General features: G+C 36.4%; 1 protein-coding gene across 1 annotated transcript in view; it reads right to left on the minus strand.

Annotated features, from left to right (window-relative positions):
- The window catches only part of LOC107563826 (partitioning defective 3 homolog), an 85980-nt gene that overhangs the window by 21287 nt on the left and 42123 nt on the right, over positions 1-22570 (minus strand). The window contains exons 9-21 of the mRNA XM_016248792.1: positions 21999-22138; positions 21771-21899; positions 20661-20696; positions 17723-17911; positions 16752-16922; positions 15896-16046; positions 12306-12489; positions 11930-12072; positions 9714-9758; positions 7693-7923; positions 7329-7548; positions 5142-5249; positions 1906-2136 (exon numbers count right to left, since the gene is read on the minus strand). Coding sequence (XP_016104278.1) covers positions 1906-2136; positions 5142-5249; positions 7329-7548; positions 7693-7923; positions 9714-9758; positions 11930-12072; positions 12306-12489; positions 15896-16046; positions 16752-16922; positions 17723-17911; positions 20661-20696; positions 21771-21899; positions 21999-22138 — 1978 coding nt within the window. The remainder of the gene's footprint in view (positions 1-1905; positions 2137-5141; positions 5250-7328; positions 7549-7692; positions 7924-9713; positions 9759-11929; positions 12073-12305; positions 12490-15895; positions 16047-16751; positions 16923-17722; positions 17912-20660; positions 20697-21770; positions 21900-21998; positions 22139-22570) is intronic.

The raw sequence follows: 22570 nt of genomic DNA on the forward strand, positions 1-22570 counted from the left end.
ACACTCTTTTGTGGCACTATATATATATATATATATATATATATATATATATATATATATATATAAAATGAGGTTATACATACACATACACACAGTTATTATGCATGCATTAAAAATAGGTAAGTAAATCATAAAAAAAATAAACATCAGACATTAGTGCAAAAACTTCAATATACACAGACATTCAAATTATATATACACACACATAAAGAGAGAGAAAACTTCACTATGCACAAACATCTCTCCCAAGACTCCTTACTTCGCATCTTAGTATCATCATAACACCTCAGCTGGACTTGAACTGGGTTTGTGCATGTATAAGCCTTTTATCAGCTTTCAAAAAGAAGTTCTGCTGACTGAACAGATATATTTCTCATTTACTTAAACGTTCTGCACTGAGGGACTTAAACCATACTGCAGCTGATAGCCAGAATGTTACAACACTCTGATTTCTAGGTCAGATACTGTGTGTGTGTGTGTGTGTGTGCATATATGTGTGTTTGTGTGCCTGGCTAAAGCAGTGACATTGTAAAAATGATTCTATTATTGTTAGATTTCCACTATAACCTCTTTCACAACTGATTTCACAGGGTTCAGAGACTAACCGATGCCTCTAGATTGCTCATGTTCTGGACCCAGCTGTGCATTTCAAGTGTTTACACAATACACGTTTATGCAAGAAAAAGGACTTGGTCGGTCCACTTTAGTGGGCCAAATGAAAATGTTAAAAAAACCCTCTTAAAATGACCTTACGGGAAAGTAGAAAAGTTTTATGAATGTGTCAAAAATGCTAAAAGTGTGCATTATGCTGATACAAAAAACTACATCTGAATGAGAAACAAGAAACATTACACTCTGTTCCACAACACAACTTAGGGCCAAATGAAAATGTTAAAAAACCCTCTTAAAATGACCTTACGGGAAAGTAGAAAAGTTTTATGAATGTGTCAAAAATGCTAAAAGTGTGCATTATGCTGATACAAAAAACTACATCTGAATGAGAAACAAGAAACATTACACTCTGTTCCACAACACAACTTTAAATACCACACTTAACTGTGAGAATATTCTCTCTAATTAAGGTGATTGATTAAAGAATTATTAAAAGATTAATATTAAAGGAAATGGTAAAGACACTGTACACATTTGTCATAGTTGAAAAGGATTTGCTCCTTAAAAGTAAAGATACTGTTATTTATTTTCCTGCCGTTTTAAAGAGACTAAAGAATGACTTCCTGTTGATGTCAATGTCATCATCATGGCATAAAATAACAGCTTCAATCAGTCTCAATATCTTAAAACATCATGCCAGGCATCGGAAAGGGGCTTTTCCGATGTCCACAGCTGTTTTAGCTACATGGTCTCAACTTAAATGAGCTGACAGCTTGCAATAAAGCTGATTGGCTGAAACTCAGAAAACAGGAAGCTATAAGATCACTATATATGTTATACTGTTTGTATAACGCATCACACACACAATCCTACACAATGTTTCCTTCTGAAGCCCATAAAAACACACCCACCCACACATTGTGCCCCCTTTAAGATCCACTTCCCATGCAGATTTGTGAGGATAATTCCCACAGTTCCATTCTCTGCATCTCACTGGAATGACACCCATTTCCTGTTCCCTGAGGGTTCTTACAGGAAGTGGCCTTCCTGTCTCTCTCTGCCTGTATTTGTTTCAGTCTCAAGAAAACATGCAACTCTGACACAACCCAAACAAAACATTCTCACAAATCAGGTTTTATGAAAGCCCTCGAGAATGCTTTCAACACTTCACACAACACAAGGAGAGCGTTTAGAACAGTATCTTGACTTCAGAATCGCAGGTTAACTCATTGATAGCTCAGGAAGTGGAAGGACTATGATATTTAAAAATGACAATGTTGTTACAGTAAATACCTGTCTGATGTAGAGGGGTGTCCGTTGCGGGCGTTCTGTTTGTCTGTGTACGGTGAGTCTGGAGGCGTGTGGATCCGATGGTACCCGCCGTGTTCCAGAGAGCCGATGCCGGCATATGGGGGCTCTTCAGGATGAAGTGAGGTCAGGGTGGACCGGCTGAAGTCTTGGATCTCCGCATAGTATCGCTCTCTGGCCTGACGCTGACGAATCTCTAGCATTTTAGCCTGGATCCTACATAGCCATACATTGAAAAAGGAATGACAAAATACGCACACATTAAAAAGAAAAAAAATAAACTGAAAAATGAATAAAAACAACCGGAAAACAAGTAATAATGGACAGATCAGGATGAACAAAACCCTAAAAAAGAAGAAATGTCTTGATCTGGCAAGGAAAACATTATTTATTCCAGTATAAATGCATGATGTTCAATTTAGTTTAATTTGGTACTAACCTAAATACCTGGTTGTTATAATGTTAATGCTATTAAAGGTGGGGTAAGCGATTTCTGGTAGCCAATGTTGACATTTGAAATCACCAAAACAAACACGCCCCTACCCCAAAAGGGTCTCGCCCCTATTTTGATAGCTCCGCCCCACATATACGTACACAACCCAGGCAACGATTAGTTCTGTGAAACAAAGAAAAACCAATGTCACACCGTGTCTACACCGAACGCGAGAGGCACAACAAAAAACTATAGAACTCATTATAATCAGTGATGCGGTCTACACCATATAAATATATATATATATATATATATATATACACATACATATCTATGGTCTACACTGGATGCGGCGCGGCACGACACGACAAATCCCCGACAGAAAACTGCTGCTGCGTTCTATTCATGACGTATTGACACAAATTTCAAATGATTTTCAACAATCGCTTTGTCGCGTCCAGTGTACTAGACAGACTTTAGCTGTTGTAGCGCAGACACGGTGTTACTCACCTATCGAGAAGAAACAAAGAAACCTCGGTGTCCGATCGCAAGCCTTCCGCTCCTTGAGTTTTCTCCAGCGCTGGAAAGCTGATCCGATATTTACACGGGTCCTACTTCTTGCCTTAAGCCTTCTTTTGTTCCGCAGACGTTTTCCTCTTTTGTTTTTTTATCCGCCATCTCTATCTTTCTGTCGCTCGGCTCGGCTAATGTCCGTCCTGTGCACTGAACGCTCTCTCCTCCACATCATGAGTAGACACGCCCCTTACTGCTGATTGGCTACAAGTTTGTTTTGCTAGCCAGCCCGAATCAGTTTTCTAAAGCGTTTTTGAAAAATCACTTACCCCACCTTTAAAATCTAATTAATTATTTTATTAGCATTTCTGGCATTTTTTTATTGATGCTTTGGCAACAATGTATGCAATAATATATACAAAAATAAACACATTAATATATAAATATAGTTAATATTACATTGTTTTATTAGCATTTCTAGCATCTTATTTATTTAGTTACTTTTTGTTGTATAATGATGTTTTGGCAACACTGCATGCAAAAATACATACAATGTAAATAATCCAAAACATTAATATATAAACATCCATATATGTATATTACATACATGATGTAGAAAATTATTATGTATATGCACATAAATATTTGGATAAAAGTGCCTGCTAAATGACGAAATGTATATATACATATACAGAATGTGTGTGTGTGTGTGTATATATATATATATATATAGTGAAAACCTTGTGAAGACTTACAGAAAATGTTTGACCTCTGTCATTGCCAACAAAGTGTATATAACAAAGTATTGAGATGAAATTTTGTTATTGACCAAATACTTATTTTCCACCTTAATTTGCAAATAAATTCTTTAAAAATCCTACAATGTGATTTTCTGGATTTTTTTTTCTCATTTTGTCTCTCATAGTTGAGGTATACCTATGATGAAAATTACAGGCCTCTCTCATCTTTTTAAGTGGGAGAACTTGCACAATTGGTGGCTGACTAAATACTTTTTTTCCCCACTGTATATATATATAAAAACTGCAACAGAAACACAAAGACCTAATGCCTAATGTTGCTTAGACCCCATTAACTTTCATTGTATAGACAAAAAAATATTTTTTGTGTTCCACAGAAGCAAGTCATGAAGATTAGTAAACAATGCCAAAATTTAGTTTTTTTTTGTTAACTATCCCTTTAAACCTGAAATCAGTAGTTTCTTCATAGGTACTAAAAACATACTGAAACACCTTTCTAAGCCCCATCAAAATCAAGATGATAAATGAGTGTGTACGAGAGAGAGAGATTAAGAAAAAGATTGAAAGAGTGGGGATTTCTCAGCATGGTCTCACAGGACAGAAGGGAAAACGGGAGGGGGTTCACATGGCATTATTAATAAAACAACATGAACATACACACACCTGCAGGTGAACATTCACACAATGAACTTAAAACAACTAAAACATATTAGGCTTAGCTAAAGCATTAGTATGCAAACACACACAAAATATAAAAGCATCATAATGCTTTAACAATTACAGGCCTCTCTCATCTTTTTAAGTGGGAGAACTTGCACAATTGGTGGCTGACTAAATACTTTTTTTCCCCACTGTATATATATATAAAAACTGCAACAGAAACACAAAGACCTAATGCCTAATGTTGCTTAGACCCCATTAACTTTCATTGTATAGACAAAAAAATATTTTTTTGTGTTCCACAGAAGCAAGTCATGAAGATTAGTAAACAATGCCAAAATTTAGTTTTTTTTTTTGTGAACTATCCCTTTAAACCTGAAATCAGTAGTTTCTTCATAGGTACTAAAAACATACTGAAACACCTTTCTAAGCCCCATCAAAAGCAAGATGATAAATGAGTGTGTACGAGAGAGAGAGATTAAGAAAAAGATTGAAAGAGTGGGGATTTCTCAGCATGGTCTCACAGGACAGAAGGGAAAACGGGAGGGGGTTCACATGGCATTATTAATAAAACAACATGAACATACACACACCTGCAGGTGAACATTCACACAATGAACTTAAAACAACTAAAACATATTAGGCTTAGCTAAAGCATTAGTATGCAAACACACACAAAATATAAAAGCATCATAATGCTTTAACAAAACACAATGATGACACAAACAACAGGACAGAAACAATCACCGAGGAAGAAGGTTAGAGGAAGTGGGTACGGCTGGCACGTAAAGTGACAGGAAATGCCTCTGATTAGAGGCTGATGATAGTTAAGATTAGCTCTGACTCTGTGTGTGTACCTCTCTTGTTCTTGTCTCATTCTGCATGTCTCTTCCTCCGATGCATGAGTTTCCTCTGCCTTGCACTTCGGACCATCCAGTCGCTCGTCCTTTCGGTATTTCCCGAACCTTTAACACACACAAACACATGTCACAAGTTGATGTCACATTCTTCTCAATTAACCGTTCAAAAGCCCAATAACAGTTTATTTTAATTATAAAAAATAGAAATACTTTTTTTGGAAGTTGCATTTAAAAGCTTATTGATTCAAAACACTAGTCATGTTTCCCTTCAATTGTAATGGACATTATTTATTTATTTTAATAAATTTATTTTCATTACATTATGCTTCTGAAAAAAAACCTTAAACCTGTCTGCTCTAATTAAACCACTGTTAAAGCTCTTAATCCATCTATTCTAATTCATTTAACAAACTAATCACTGTTTTGCAACTCGGCAAAGCAGAGAGCGCGAAAAGTCTTCTCTTCTCTGCAAATCTTTGTTTTATCAAGCATATCGATTCATTAATATTCCGCTGACATGTGCGAGGACTGAAGTGTGTGCGAGAAAGCTGAAAGGAGTTTCAATACCTTTGTATGCCTATGAGTTCTGATATTAATTTTTTTGAAAATATTACTGGCGCCAAACTTTTAAATGTTAAAAAGCTTAATTAGCAACGTTTATTCAAATTTTAATCATATTGTGTCTAGCTATTATATGATGTAAGCACAGAAAATTCACATTTTCATTTAGATCTTTTCTATCAACACTTCAGTAATTAAAGGGGTGGTTGACAAATTTTTAGTTAGTTTAGTAAATTTCACATAATTTACCTTTATTCTACACCGCTCTGTTCCTTCTCAAATAAACGCACTGATGATTTCCTGCTTTTATGAAGCCCCTCCCTCAGAAATACGCGATGGGCTCAGATTGGTTAGCTAGCCAAGCGTGTTGTGATTCGCTAAACCGCCAGAGCGCGCTCAGTGCATGTGCTCCAGTTGTATTGTAAACAATGGCGTCGTCAATATTGCTTATCAATTTGAGCCCGAATGAGGCGCAGAGAATATTAGTGAAGAGGATCACGCAGAACCTGTGCAACTTAATGGTATGTTTTTTGTTTGTTGTTGTCTCATATGTTTAGATACGTTGTTATTTGAAAATGCTACTGCTTATGTTAGCTTTTAATATACGGTTTCATCCTGATTAAAGCATTAATACAGTACGGCAACCGCATGCATGTCCATGTTTAACATTTCTCATAGCTATGTGAAAAATATCTGTAAGTCTATACACATAAAATGTATAATTGGAACAGTTCACTGATGGAGCTGATGATCTGAATGAGAGAAAGAGAGAGAGAGAGAGAGAGAGAGAGAGAGAGAGGCAACTACTCTTCCTCTTCTCTAAAGCAGATGCCCTCGCCCCCTTTGTTGCATGTTCCCGGGGGTGGGGTTTATCAGGGTTTGTGACGTCACAAACCCGGGAAGTAACTCGTTGTAGTCCCTACGAGTTATTTTGTAGGCATTAAACTGCCATAATTTTAAAAGACAATATCTCCGTTTGCATTGAACTTTCAGTGTCGTAACTTTACAGATATTGTTTATGCTCAAACAGCAACATTACACACTAACGTTAAAAAAGTGAAATCGCAATCAACCACCCCTTTAATATTTACAATAATTTTTTTATTTCATGCATTCTGGAAATATAACCGTCAAGGACATCTAAAGTTTTGGCTAAAACAAAGCCTTCTTAATTCATGAGGCAGCGTGAAGCTTGCTAAGGCAACTTCAGGTCATATCTAGAAAAGAGAATAACAAAGAAACTCTGTGATGTGTTATTTTGAACACCCTAGCAACCACCTAACAACACACCAGAAACCACCCAGAACACCTTTGCAATAGCACTGCAACCTGCCACCTTAGTAATGTGCTGGTAAGGTTTGCCTGTCCAAACACCACTCATTTTCTTCACTCACATCTTTCACCAATTTTGCTGCTCTGCCTATTGTTGGCAGAGTCTTTGAGACGGGAACCAACAATGATGCGTCGGTGGGCAGCTCACTAGGCTTTTTATTCTATTGTTGGGTTTTGAGGTAATTAAGGACATGAAGAAAAAGTGCTCTGGGCTCATCTGCGCTCTTATCATCATTATTCTTAGTCGCTTTTATCTGACACAAAAAGCTGTTCAGATCTGCTTTTAATTACCTGAACATCTCTCCAAGACCCTTGAGCATTCCTTTCTTTGTTTTACCCTTCTCTTTCTCTGGCTTCTTTTTGTCCTTTCCCCCTTTTTCTTTCTTCTTCTCGTTTTGAGGCTGGTTGCCATTGATCAGCTGTTGCTCGGTGACGGGAAGCGGAGTGAGATCAGCTACCGTGGAAACCGAATCCCGCCCCGATCGAGAGCTTCCTTCAGTGTCCTCCTCCACTACAGAAAAAAAAGAAAGGAAAGCTGTTATTATCAGTCATAATCAACAAAAGTTAAACCAGCTAATCAAATTCACAGCCGTTATCTCAACATTTGCCAAATTTTAGTGCATTCGCTGATTAAACCAATCAGGAGCAGCCCTACATGTATTCATGCACTCCTCTTCATCCTCAATGGCTGTTGGCCTGTCGTACGATTTGTCAATCGCGGCTCGGAAGCTCTCGTTGCAGCCCCGCCCCCGTATGATGCGTGGCCGTGGCCGGTGAAAAGGCATGTCACCGTTGAGCGTCACCTCAGCGACGGCAGTCTGTAAACTTTCCAGAGAGCTGGACTTCTTTAGGCCGAGAGACGGGCCAACATCATGTGAGGAAGAGCCTGAGGAACAGTTCGCTAGTTAAACCACAAAGCACAATCAACTAGTCATGCATGCAGTCTGTCTGCCACAAATCTCAACCGTAACCCTGATAAAAGCAGCTATATTTATCTGAACGTTATGTGGAGTGTGTGTGTGTGTGTGTGTGTGTGTGCGCATGAGCTGCTATCGTTTGTAGTCAGCCATGAAGATGTGTTTCTGTATTAAGTGATGAAGATAAATGAATGCAAGTGGTGGCCAGAAAAGATTGTGTGAATTTATCTTCATCACGCAGCGCTGCCTTATTGAAGCGTGTCAGACCGCCCCTGCTATTTTTAAATATAATACAGTTATGCATTTGTAATACTGCAATATTACAATAAAATTGATTAAATTTAATAAGATTTTCAGAACAAAAAGCTTTACAACACCACTACAACTGCTGGCAATAATATACAAAAATACAATAATATATGTAAAGAAAATATATGTAAAAACGAAAATAAAAGCGGTCAGTGAGAAAAAAAAACATTTATAATGTTACAAAAGTTTCTATTTCAAATAAAATGTGGTTCTTTTGAACTTTCTATTCATCAAAGAATTCTGAAAGCAAACATATTAAGCAGCACAACTGTTTTCAATATTGATAAAAATAAGAAATTAATTGATAGTAATAAGAAAATTCTTAAGCACCATTAGAATGATTTTCAAGCATATTAGAATGATTTCTGAAGGATCATGTGACACTAAAGACTGGAGTAATATTTGCTGAAAATTCAGCTTTGCCACCACAGAAAAAAATAAATTTTAAAATATATTCAAATAAGATAAAGCTATTTTAAATTGTAATAACATTCCACGATATTCCCACTTTACTGTTTTTTTAATCAAATTAATGCTGGCTCTATATGAGCATAATAGACTTTTCAAAAATATTAAAATTGATTAACATATCAATTGTGGTTTGTAATACTGCAATATTACAATAAAATTGATTAAATTGAATAAGATTTTCAGAACAAAAAGCTTTACAACACCACTACAACTGCTGGCAATAATATACAAAAATACAATAATATATGTAAAGAAAATATATGTAAAAACGAAAATAAAAGCGGTCAGTGAGAAAAAAAACATTTATAATGTTACAAAAGTTTCTATTTCAAATAAAATGTGGTTCTTTTGAACTTTCTATTCATCAAAGAATTCTGAAAGCAAACATATTAAGCAGCACAACTGTTTTCAATATTGATAAAAATAAGAAATTAATTGATAGTAATAAGAAAATTCTTAAGCACCATTAGAATGATTTTCAAGCATATTAGAATGATTTCTGAAGGATCATGTGACACTAAAGACTGGAGTAATATTTGCTGAAAATTCAGCTTTGCCACCACAGAAAAAAATAAATTTTAAAATATATTCAAATAAGATAAAGCTATTTTAAATTGTAATAACATTCCACGATATTCCCACTTTACTGTTTTTTTAATCAAATTAATGCTGGCTCTATATGAGCATAATAGACTTTTCAAAAATATTAAAATTGATTAACATATCAATTGTGTATTTTAGTGATTTCTGGATCATTTCACTGCTAAATTGCAGAGTATGAATGCTGTAACCTGTTTTTAAGCTGTTCTTGTTATGAGAGTGGTGACAAACGGGACTAGGAAAGTAATCAGTGATGAAACAGCAGGAAAAAAATCATCTCAGCACTGAAGAAAAACAGGCAAGGATTTAATAATCCTTCAGTGTGGAAGAGAAGTGAGTGTGTGTGCAGGAATAGAAGTGCAGGAGTGGTCATGCTTACCTGGGTGGTTTTCTGTGTAGTGTGTGAGGTTAATCTCATCAGCCACTGTGTGAGGGGCACACACACATACATCGACAGGACGGTTAGTTTGACCATTCAACATGCAGCAAGCAACCAGGCAAGTATCACCATCAACAAATCAGACGACAGAACCAATCAGTCAGTGCTCATTAACAAAATGGTGCGTTTCCACAGTGATTCTACTGATTCAGAGTTATCACTTTTCCACTGAGACCGTGCCGGTGCCCAAACTGACCTCATTCCACACGTTTCCCTCCAAAGAAAAGGTGGGAATAATGTAATTCATACTTCATCCCTTTTAACGTGCTGATCTCAAAATCGGGAAATCACTAATGTCAGAAATTGTGCAAAATAAATGTAAATGTGGAAAAACTCCAAATAAAACAAACACGTTGTCGTTTGGTTCTGGAGTCAGTGGAAGGTTCTGCAGGAATCAGGATGCCTTGTCTGCACACTGGCACCAGCTCCATTTCAGTGGTAAAGCGGTAAGTGAGGAACATCCAGCAGAATTGGATGAGTGTTCAGATTAGAAAGCACATGCACAAGGGAGACCAGTGCAGACTTAGTGACGGTGGAGTGGTGAATGGTGATGCCCAGAATGAGAGGCATTCTGAGAAGTGCTCTTATAAAGAGAGGAAAGTAACTTGAGCAATGGATTAGATTTCGGGGTGGGAATTTATGTACTGGGACTGGCCTTTAGAGTATCTAGGCCCAAGCACTGTGTGTGGGACTGATCTTTATAGAGTATTTAGGTCCAATTACTGTGTTTGAGATGGAGCTTTCGAGTATTTATGTCCAAGTACAGTTTTTGGGAGAGACCTTTAGAGTATCTAGGTCTAAATAATGTGCTTCGAGTTGATCTTCAGAGTAATTAAGTCTAATTATGTGTTTTTAAGACTGACCTATTCCAATTACTGTTTTTGAGATAGACCTTTACAGTATTGAAGTCCAAGAACTGTGTTTGGGACAGACCTTTGGTGTATCTGAGACTAAGTAATGTGCTTTGAGTTGATCTTTAGAGTAATTAGGTCCAATTACTGTTTTTGAGACCAACCTTTAGAGTAATTTAGGTTTGGGGCTGATCTTTTACTCCAAGTGTTTGGGACAGATTTTGACAGTATCTTAGTGTATCATAGATCTAGTCACAGCGATTGGGTCTGACATTTAAAGCATCTAGGTCCAATCACTGTCTTTAAGACTGACCTTTAGAGTATCTAGTTCTAACTATTGTGCTTACTGTGCTCTTTCAATGTGACTAAAGGTCATTTTTAAGACTGACCTTTAGAGTATCTAGGTCTAACTACTGTGTTTTGGGTCGAGGTTTAAAGTATTTAAGACCAAGCACTGTGTTTCGGGTTGATCTTTAGAGTATGTAGGACCAATATGGGGGTAGAATCGTTGCATAATTCCAAATAAATACATTATGATCCACAAATAAATGTAAAGAGATTAACAAAAATAAAATGTATTGATAAATAAATAGAATGAGATCCACAAATAAATCTTAAGAGTTTCACAAACAAGAATTAAATTCACACAAAAAATAAAATGAGATTTGCAAATAAAAAACATATTCACAGATATATTTTTATGTCACAAACACAACTTTGCCTGGCATTCATTTGTGAATTGCGTCCTGTGCATTTGTAGATCGCTGCATGCATTTGTAAATCGTTGCGCTTATTTGTGGATTTTGAGACATTTCAAGCGTCAAGAGGCAAACCAATCCACAAATGGATGGACTCCACCCCCCTTCTACTTAAGCCAATCAGATACCGGTCACGTGGCGCCAACCAATCGTAGCGTGTTCTCGCTCCAACCAATCACGTTTTGCCTTACAATCAGTGTGGGACCAGGCAGCACAGGGAGCTATCCACAAATGCATGCAGCGATCTACAAATGCACAGGACGCGATTCACAAATGAATGCCAGGCAAAGATGTGTTTGTGACATAAAAATATATCTGTGAATGTTTTTTATTTGCAAATCTCATTTTATTTTTTGTGTGAATTTAATTCTTGCTTGTGAAACTCTAAGATTTATTTGTGGATCACATTCTATTTATTTATCAATACATTTTATTTTTGTTAATCTCTTTACATTTATTTGTGGAACATAATGTATTTATTTGGAATTATGCAACGATTCTACCCCCATATACCAAGCACTGCATTTAGGATTAATCTTTAGAGTACCTAGGTCCATGCTCTTGGACTTGCGGGTCTTGATGATGTCAAGTTGGCTCGCGTCTCCATACTGCTTGGTGCGTTTCTCAGACATGCTTTGCCTGCCAAAGCCTTCCCTCTGAAACACCTCCTCGCCATTAGCACTGGAAGTGCTGAGGGAAGGAGAGAGAAAGAGAGACCGATTAAATCACAGCACAGTGTCCAGCCCTCGGCCCTGTTCTAATAACCGACGCTCCTTTGACAAACAAAGGAAAGGCCATGGACTCAATTACAGCAGGAAGATCGTCAGAAGAGTCAGAGAGTTGATGCTCGAAATAGAAACAAAGACAATAGATACTTCACTAAATAAATTACAAAACTTTCTACACTATCCACTTTTATTTACCTGTCGGGAAGCTCTTGGTCCCAGGGTGGCGGCGGAGGCGTCTCCACAGCGAAGCCCATGTCATCATGAGAACTGGATGACGATTGGTCAGACAGCTGGGTGGGGAGAACATGTGGCCTGTCATCTTCAATTATGACCATGTCATCCTGAGGCATGTTCACCGTCGGCGAGAGCTGATAATGATCTACAGCGAGATAAGAGCAGGAAGGGGTGTAGGGGACAATCAAATTATGTTATTATTACACAGTAATCAAGTAATACAGCTAATCCTGATCATGGTGGGGGTTTCATGATGTGCAGATGGTAAAAATAAAGATGACAAAGTGTTATTTATAATTCATGCAAAAATAAATCACCTCATTTTGAGCAAAGCAGGTCAAAGTCACAGAGAATCACAAGCAACAGTGAATAATTTGTGTCGTGCTCTGCATGTCGAGAGATTTACAAATTAAAGACATGGTGTAGAGTCCACTTCACTTGGATATGCTTGCTTGCTCTTACATACAGCCTGGAAGCAATTTGCATGGCTGATTTTCTATATCATCTCGTGCAAAAAAAGGTCCTTTTTCCAGTAAATACTGAGAGAAAGCATGCATTTTAGAGAGATGGTGCTGTTATCTTGTTTGTGTTTTTAATCTGCTCAGAAATTTCCCACCCTAATCTAAAATAAAGCCCATGAGAAACACTTTCTTTTTTCCAGTACATACTTCAATAAGTGCATTTTGGGATGTAAGCGATAACAAAATGCACTACGGTTGGGAACAAAGTGCTTTTTTTAAAAGAAATACTGGAACCAAACGATTCTCTTCACGCTCTTTAGCTTGTTAATGGTTCTTGAGTATCTTTTTCCATTAAACACTGTACTTTTATTTTTCCAATAGAGATTTTAAAAAAGGTTTCATTAAAGTATAATAAGCCATGAATCAAAACATAACATTATAAACTTGGATTTGAAGGGAAAAAGACAGATACAAGAGTGTGTACTTTATGGCTTTAACAAGGAAAAGAACTACAAACCCATAAAGCAATGAAAACTAAATTTTTGAATTAAAAACAGTGGAAAAATATAAAAATATAGGTGCATTGGTGGCGATTTCTTTACAGAATCATAGGTAATGTAGTTTTTCCATTACAGGGTTTCTGCAGACTTGAACAAGTTAAATTTAAGACTTTTTAAGACCTTTTTAATACCACATTATATGAAATTTAAGACCTAAACCTGTAATGGAAATACACATTTTATTACATACATATATGTAATATTTAATGTATAAATTAAAAAGAAAACAAAATATCAATGCTGTAATAAATGGTATTTATTACTATGATATACAGTGACCTTTTCATGTCAGCAGACAATATTCCATACAAAATATCCCCACAAAATAACTGCATCAGTGCTGTTATCTTGTTTGTGTTTTTAATCTGCTCAGAAATTTCCCACCCTAATCTAAAATAAAGCCCATGAGAAACACTTTCTTTTTTCCAGTACATACTTCAATAAGTGCATTTTGGGATGTAAGCGATAACATACTTAAACTTACTTTTACATACTTAAATCTGCATATTTACCTTCACAAAGGCCTATTTTTAACCTTTTTAGATGTATGCATCATCTTACATGTCAAATTATTACAATTTATCAATAAATTCAATATACACTACAGGGCTGCTACCAGTCAGATTAAATAATTTACACTGCAAATAACAATAATTACAACTGCAATAAATAATGTTATGAGATTAATGTTTTAAATGCATTTATGAATATACAAATAAAAACATAAAACATTGAATACTGATATTTGAAATAATTAAAAAAATGAAAATACTTTAAATGTGAAATGAAAGTCATTAGCTCCGTCAGACTGAAGATATTTTAGCGGTAATGAGACCAAAAATAATTAAGACCCATCAAATCCGAATTTAAGACTTTTTAAGGCCTTATATTTGGAAAACGTTATTGAAGACTTTTTAAGGACCCGCGGACACCCTGCATTAGGAATTCCATTGTTAAACATGTTTGTTTAAAAAAATTGAGTTGAAATAACGTGGGCTGATAGCCATTGATTTACAACCTCATAGTTCACAGTACCTCTGTCTTTTTAGGGTTTATAAGTAAGTTATCACACAAAAAAAAAAATCAATCTAGCAATGGCAAAAATGAATGGGATTTTTACTTCCGGAAGGCAACTAAAGCATTCCAGTTCTCTCCACCACATAAATATCTAATACGCTAATTAATTAAAAAAGCAATTCAAAGACGTTATGTCTCATCTTCATAATTTGAAGATGAGACATTAACCTGCTGTATGTTCATAGAGAACCTCACCCAAGCAGATCCAAATCCAATCAGCACACAAACAACAACATTACCCCATTACTAACACATTTGCTGAGGAAGGTTTGAAAACAGGTCTTTAAATGGATGGACACAGTCACATTCTGATCTTTCTGCAGGAGTGCTTGTGGAGAGTCAGCAAGTGAAAGCCTGTCTGTGTGAGCGTAAATGGATGGTATGGTATGAACATGACTCTGCACATATATTGAGTAAATGCAAAAGCATATGCACTTGTGTGTGTGGCACCCTGCTATTGTCATTTCCCATGAGTGGATTCAGTTGTTGACAGGCAGGATAACAGCTCCGGCTGGGCTCTCTTTCTCACACAGAGAGCTCTCAGTGAACCTCCACAGCTCTGCGTCTGTTTGTCCAGGGTAACACTCATATGTTTTGTGTTAGACCACATGTTTCTTACACACTGCAGCCCAGAGATGCCAATTCTACTTCTGAAACCTGATGCTGCGTTCAAACGTGATTGCAGAGAGCATCTGGTGATGGTTAACTTGCAAAATAATGCAAATAATTACTTTCTTGAAAAAAATTCCCAAACCCAATGTTTTTGCTGATCTGAAGGAGATACATAGATAGATATAGATATCTACACGTTTTATTTTAATGAAATTCTACATTCATTTTCTATCATCTGTCTGTCTGTCAACATGATAAAAAAACATTAATTCATTTAATTTAATTTATTACTTTATCATATATAGTGAAATAAAAATATATAAAAGATGCTAAAAACACTAATATTAAATTATTAAGCATTTGATTAAAAAATAAGATACATATTTACATATATATTTAAACGTTTAAGCTTTTCTCTAAATGTAGTTACATATATGATTGATCTTTTAAAAAGAAAAACATAAAAAAAATATAAAAATACATTTTACATGGCTTTTGAAAGGACCAGCTTAAACTGACTAAAAAAAAAAGCAAACCAGGTCAGGCTAGCACAGAAATGACACATTTAGGCCCAGTTTCACAGACGGGGCTTAGACTAAGCCAGGATTAGATCATAGTTCAATTAAGACATTTAAGCAATTTTCATAAACGTGCTTACAAAAAAACATTACTGGTGTGCATCTTGAGACAAAACAAAGGCACTGATATCTTTTAAGATCAGTCAATGCAAGTTTCTTTCAGTTGAAACAGCTCAGACTTACATTTTAGTCTAGGACTAGGTTTAAGCCTTGACTGTGAAATCGGGGGTTAGATCATTAAGTGTGTTGGTGTTGTAACGCACTCATTTTACGATTATTTGTGTTGACTTGTGGCCTCAGGTTGTCATCAAGCCCTTCAATTCCATATAGCGAGTGTGAGATCCGCCGCTCGTGGTCATCAGGAGACGGGCTCAGGGTCCTCACTAACCCTCGAGGACTGCATCGGCTCTCACCCTGACAGAAACCAGAACAACAAGAAGAACATCATAATTCGAATCACACAACCTCTGAATTTCACTTCTGAGAGATTTAACTGGCTACCATTTAAATTTTGTTTATTTATGTCATGGTGAACAAGTGGTCAGAATCAGCTCTGGTGGGCTCTGTCTCGTTCAGATGCAGACACTGAACACTCAGCATGATGGGAAAATCTTGAGCAGTTATGATCCTGCTCTGGCTAAGACAATTCCCATAATTATCGGCCAAACTTTAATAGCCCTGCGACACAAAATTGCATGAGTCCATCATAGTTTTCCCTTCAGAATTACAGAAAATACTTCTTGAAAGCCCTTGTGGATAAATTTGCGAAATGCAGTGACCTGATTGCCTGGTCTTTAAACGGATCAGACGTTCTCTAGAGAGAGAAAGAAAGAAAACAGCACGTGGTCGACCTTAATGTGTGCTGAAGTAGGTATGCTTTTTTTCTCTGTTTTTAAATTCAAAGCAAGACTAGAGGAAATAAAATGTGTCGTGACAAAATATGACCAATAATGACAGAGTTGAGATGTAGCAAGTTTATTCCTAATAAAATTTTCTTAAGATGTTTTTAATGGAATGGCCATTTAATTTCCTCTACATAACTAATACAGTGGGGAAAAAAAGTATTTAGTCAGCCACCAATTGTGCAGACTCTCATCTGCTTGACTCTTCTCTCTTTACCTCAAGGCGTTTGGTGATTCGTCTTGCCACAATCAGCTGAATCATCCCTCGCTTGTTGCCCTCCGTTGACATGGACTTGCGCAGCATTTCCATGGCATCCTGGTTTGTCTTCCCTAACAACGACTCCCCATTGACTGCGATTAGCTGATCATTGACTCGCAGCCTTCCGTCCTACACCAGAGAATGAGATTATGAAGACCATTCATACACCATTCAAGACATTTAATATGTACACTGTGCAACTCATAACAAGACTATAAGACAACGACTGCTAACTGGTCAATCATTTCTATAATAATGTTATAAACATTAATCAATTACAAAGAATACCGGGGTAAGATATTTTAAAAGAAATGAATACTTTTATACAGCAAGTGTGCATTAAATTGATCAAAAGTGACAGTGAAGACATTTATAAGGTTTCTTTTTTAAATAAATGCTGTTCCTTTGAAATGTCTTAATCCAAATTAATTATGAAATTAAATTATTGCCGTTTCCACAAGAATATTAGGCAGCACAATGGTTTTCAACATCAATAAATTTAAGAAATGTTTGTTGAGCCCTAAATCTGCATATTAGAATGATTTCTGAAAAAATTATGTGACACTTAAGACTGGAGTAATGGCTGATGAAAATTCAGTTTTGCATCACAGGAATAAATTATCTTTTCAAATATATATAAAAAAAGTTTAATTCTAATATTCTATATATTTCACAATATTTTACTGCATTTTTGATCAAATAAACATAGCCTTGGTGAGGCATAAAAAAACTCAAACTTATGAATGGTTGCGAATTTATATTAATATTTTCATGATGGAAAAAATATAAAAATATTAATATTATCAAAATATATAAAGCATAATATATTTAAACCCCCCCCCCCACCCAATTTGTGCCATAATCATGAGAAAAGTCTGCAGATTTCAGGTGGATCTCCTAAAAAATGTTTATGTGTATACATTTCGAACCTTGCATGCTGCTCCTCCGTTAATGATAGACTTGACGAAGATGCCCAGGTCAGCGTGGCTCTCCTTTGACCTGTTACCCTTGACACTGACTCCTAATCCTGCCGAGCCAGAGTCACTCAGAGGCACTTCCAGCGTCAGGAACTCACGCGTCCCGTCTGGGGTTAAGACCAACTCCTCGTCTTCTACCTTCTACAGAAACAGACAGAGACAAAGACTGTAATTATCGACTGCATAGAAAGAAATAAGACTTGGTTGTCAAATGGCTGTTTCATTTACTTGATCAAAATAATGATTAAGACAGGAAACGGGGGAACAAGGAAAGCCTGGAGAAACAGGTTCATTAGGAAAAAAAATATCTTCATGTTAAGACACTATCATGGTTTGTGACCTCTCAGAGACTGAACGCACACTACAAATCAGTTGTTCAGAGACTATACAAAGACATTTCCTCACCCTCATGTCGTTCCAAACCCATATGACTTTCTTTTCTCCGTGGAATTGAAAAGAGTCACTAGTGTAATTCTTTAAAATGTTCTTTTAGTGTTCCACAAAAGAAATAAAGTCACACAGGTTTGGAATGACATGAGGGTGAATAAATGATGACAGAATTGTCCCTTGAAAACATGACAGGATAGCTCATTTGTATCTCACAGTGTGCAATAGACTTTAAACACTATGAACCTCTGCACTAGCGGTTTTACATTCAAGTCACTCTCCTGTTCATTACTATGTCCCTGACACACACAGCTGCCATTTTCACCTGCTTCTGAAGGAAATGCAGCACATGTAAATGAGGCGAGGAGGGCAGCTTTCATGAGAAATGATGCCCGCCAAACCTCTGCTCTCTGATTCAGACACACAGATAATAAACCCATTACGTCTGATGCTCTTCTGACCTCTCCAGTGACTCTCTCATGTTAGCGGCTGTCAGTGCGTGAGTGTTTGTGTGGGAGAGAGAGAGATGAGACAGCTTTAACAACCATCTACTGAGTGACTGCTCTATATAGCCTATCTTTATTGAGCTTTAATCACCTTCACTTTAATGTAACAACCTCCGACACACACACACACACACACTCAGTACACAGAAGGAAATGGATGGCTTTCATTTAGTTCTCTCCTGCTCTCTGGATCGCCACTGTTAAAGCAGATCTTATCAGCCTTGCGAGGTTAATGCACAAACAGCGGCGGGAGAGACAGAAAGAGGAAAACAGACAAAAAGAAGAGAGAAACAGGATGAGCTTTCACACTGACAGTGTTTCTGAAGCGTAACAGCTGCAGCTCTATACAGACCAAATGTTCGAATTCAAGGTGTGCAAGTCACATTTAAATCAAATAACTGTGATTAGATTTAATAATCACAACCAGAGGAGTATGTTTAAAAAAATGACTCATTTACTGAGAAAATCACAGCAACATAGTCTATTAATACAGCAGAAAGATACAGATTGAGATACAGAGAGAGTAAGGCAGATTAATTAAAGGCTTATAATCATCCATAAATTACTTAAAATGAAGTAATTTACTCACCCACATCATCTCAAACCTGTATGACTGTATTCTTCCAGAACACAAAATCATTTTAAAATGTTTTTGCCCATGCAATCAAAGTCAGTGGGAACAAAAACATCACCGGGCCCTATTGATTTTCATTGTATTCATGGCCTTAGCCAGCTATGAGGTCACCGAGGTCCGGGCCTCAGCAAATTGTTCATGTTCAAAAATAACATCTGTTTTCTGAATTAGTAATTTAACACTCCTTATATGGGTGTCTGCATGTATAGCTAATGCAATTTAGACAGCATGCTAGAATTTGTAGTGTTCATGGTGTGAAAATGATAGAGAACTATATTGCTGTGAGACACTGCTAGAGTAGTTGTGAGAGAGGTCGTGGGCTATTCCTGCTATTATAAGCGTTTTTTTGGCCTTGTCTTTTCCTCTTAATTTGACACTTTAAAAAGTTAATAAAGTGGGAAGGTACAGTTTAGAGTTATCTTTACCTTATCTTATTTTCAAAAGTTTTGAACAAAATTTGGTTGATTTTTATTTATTTGTTTGTTTTCAGAGCAATATCTGGCAACACTGCATCGCCTGCACAAAACTGACAGTAAATAAAAAAATCCCACAGACAGGTTATTGCTGACAGGATTCCACATTCGGTAAGGCAAAAAAAAAATTATGATTTTATCTAAAATATTAATCAATGCTATCAAAAACAGAAGCATTTAACACTAGTACACAGATCTGTAGAACAAGTAGGTTACATAATGAAACGAAATATGCAAACACTGGCCATGAAGAAGTCTATGCCATTTCATCCAGTATAGAAGTTTAACTTTTACAAAGTCATGCTAAAGCATTCATAAGAGACCTAGACAAAGTTATCATCTATATAGCAATGGTTATCAATGAATACTGTAACAGTAATAAGTATTATTGCATGAATAATAAACAAATTATAAAATGATCCACCCCTAACCTATAGTAAAATATTAACAAATTGTGATGCAATAAATAAGGTCTAATTTAACAATGCCCATCCCCCCAAAACAGAGAAAACATCTTTCACAAAGATCTAAAAGTCTGTCTCTTTTAAAGTTTTTAGTGTATGAGTTGTATTTGTAGGTGTTATAATAGCACAATTCCACACTTCACTCATTTTCAAACCCTGGTTACGGTTGTGATTTTGGGTTTTGCAGAAGAAAGAAAGTCATACACTTATGGAACAGCATGAGGGTGAGTACATGAATTTTAATTTTTGGGTAAACTATCCCTTTAAGAAACTGTTAGTGCTGGATCAGGATCATTACAGAACATCAGAGACACATGCACATTCTTTACTGACAACAATTGCACTGAACCTCTCTGTTAGCAGTTCTTCACATGTACAGATGTAGAGAAGTATGAGCGGGTGTCAAGATGTGTGTGCAGTTCTTACCCATTCTCTTGTGTTCTGCATTGCTGGTTCTGTGTTCTAAAGAGAGTGAGGAAGGAGAGGACTATGGTAATACTGCAACTAATAATCCCTTAATTCTACAAACAAACATGCACACAGTGCAACCAAAGATGGATCTTAAAATCACTCCACCTGGGGTTAATATCATAGAGGGTGAATTCAGTTCAATTGGATTTTTGCCTTTGATATGAATGTGAAATGTGTCCCAATTTTACTTGAATTGACCCTTTTCGAAATGAGGTAAAACTGATGTTTTTAAAACACTAGTAAAATGAAGAAAGCTAAAATGAAAATGGTTTAAAAAGCTAACCGAAATAAAATAATCAAACAGAAATAGTCCTCTTTATAGAGCTCTCATTGAAATGCAAATGGAAACTTTGAAATTGCAACTTAACCTTGACTCAAACACACCACTAGTCAAACAAGCGTGGTGAGACTCTAAATGTCAGAGATGCTGTGCGATCAGAGGCGGACAAAGTACTCAACTCTATTACTTGAGTGAAAGTACAGATACTGCTGGTCAAATATTACTCCATTACAAGTAAAAGTTGTAAAGACAGATTTTTACTTAAGTAAAAGTACAGAAGTACTTGCTTTTAAAAGTACTTAAGTACCAAAAGTACATTTCCTTTTTTATGTCAATGCACGTTTTATTGTTTATTGTACATGCATGTTTTATTGTTGTACGTAATACTTGCAATACTGCCGATGCAACCTAGAATACATTACACCTACTAGCTTGTAGTATCTTTGGAATAGAGAGCTTTTAGAATGAAGCTGCCACATATAACGACTTTCTACTTCGAGGACCTTGATAGAAATGTAGTGGAGTGAAAAGTACAATATTTGTCTTTCAAATGTAGTAAAGTTAAAGTCATAAGTTCCCAGAAAAAAATAATACTCAAGTAAAGTACAGATACTCAAAAAGTGTACTTAAGTACAATACTCAAGTAAATGTACTTAGTTACTGTCCGCCTCTGTGTGCGATATAGTGATGGACAGTTTTATGAAGACATTAGCAGGAGGATTTCACACCTCAACACTCTCGTAACTGTCACTCAAACACACACACAGACACAGACAGTTCCTCACCATCTCTCTGGGTAGAAAGGCCTCCTCCTGTCTCAGTACCAGAAGAGTCACAGTTCCGCCCATGGGCGTCGCCCTCAGCAGAGAAACCACCTCCTCCTGATCACGCCCATTAAGATCCACCCCATTGACCTGTAGCAACCACAAAATCATGACTATATTTAGATTTTATTCATTTATAATCATTTCATCGTTAAAAATAAAATAAAAATGTATTTATTTGCTTTTCACCTCTAGCAATCTATCCCCTGCTTTCAGTCTCCCGTCCTGTATGGCAGCTCCTCTTGGCAGAATGTTCTTCACGTAAATAGGGGCGGAGCCTCCAAGAGGGACATCTCTTGACGTGATGCTGAACCCGAGACCTTCAGGCCCTGACAGACACAGAGAACACACAGTTAAAAGACAGACCTAAGGATATATACACCTATCCATTTCAAAATGCGATGAAAACCCTGTTAAATGGCAATTCATAGATCAGATGCTGCATAACACATGTCTGCTGGTATGATGACAATAACTGGTAAAGCCAAATGATGGGGGGCGGGGGGGGGGCATAATATAAAACAAAAGATGTAGCTAAATTAATTACAAATGAATTAATTCAAAAATAAATTCATTAATTTAAAAATTACATTTTAAAATAAATAAATAAACTGATCTCGAAAAAAGATTCTAACAATTAAATTCCTTAATTTGTAAAGTGGTTGACAAAGAGTGAGAAAGTTAACATAACTACTTTTGTTAACATGAATTAAGAATGAACAATATTTCTACAGCATTTATTAATCTTAGTTAATATTAAT

Source organism: Sinocyclocheilus grahami, unplaced genomic scaffold, assembly GCF_001515645.1.
Source record: "Sinocyclocheilus grahami isolate Dianchi unplaced genomic scaffold, SAMN03320097.WGS_v1.1 scaffold890.1, whole genome shotgun sequence".
Classification (NCBI taxonomy): Eukaryota; Metazoa; Chordata; class Actinopteri; order Cypriniformes; family Cyprinidae; genus Sinocyclocheilus; species Sinocyclocheilus grahami.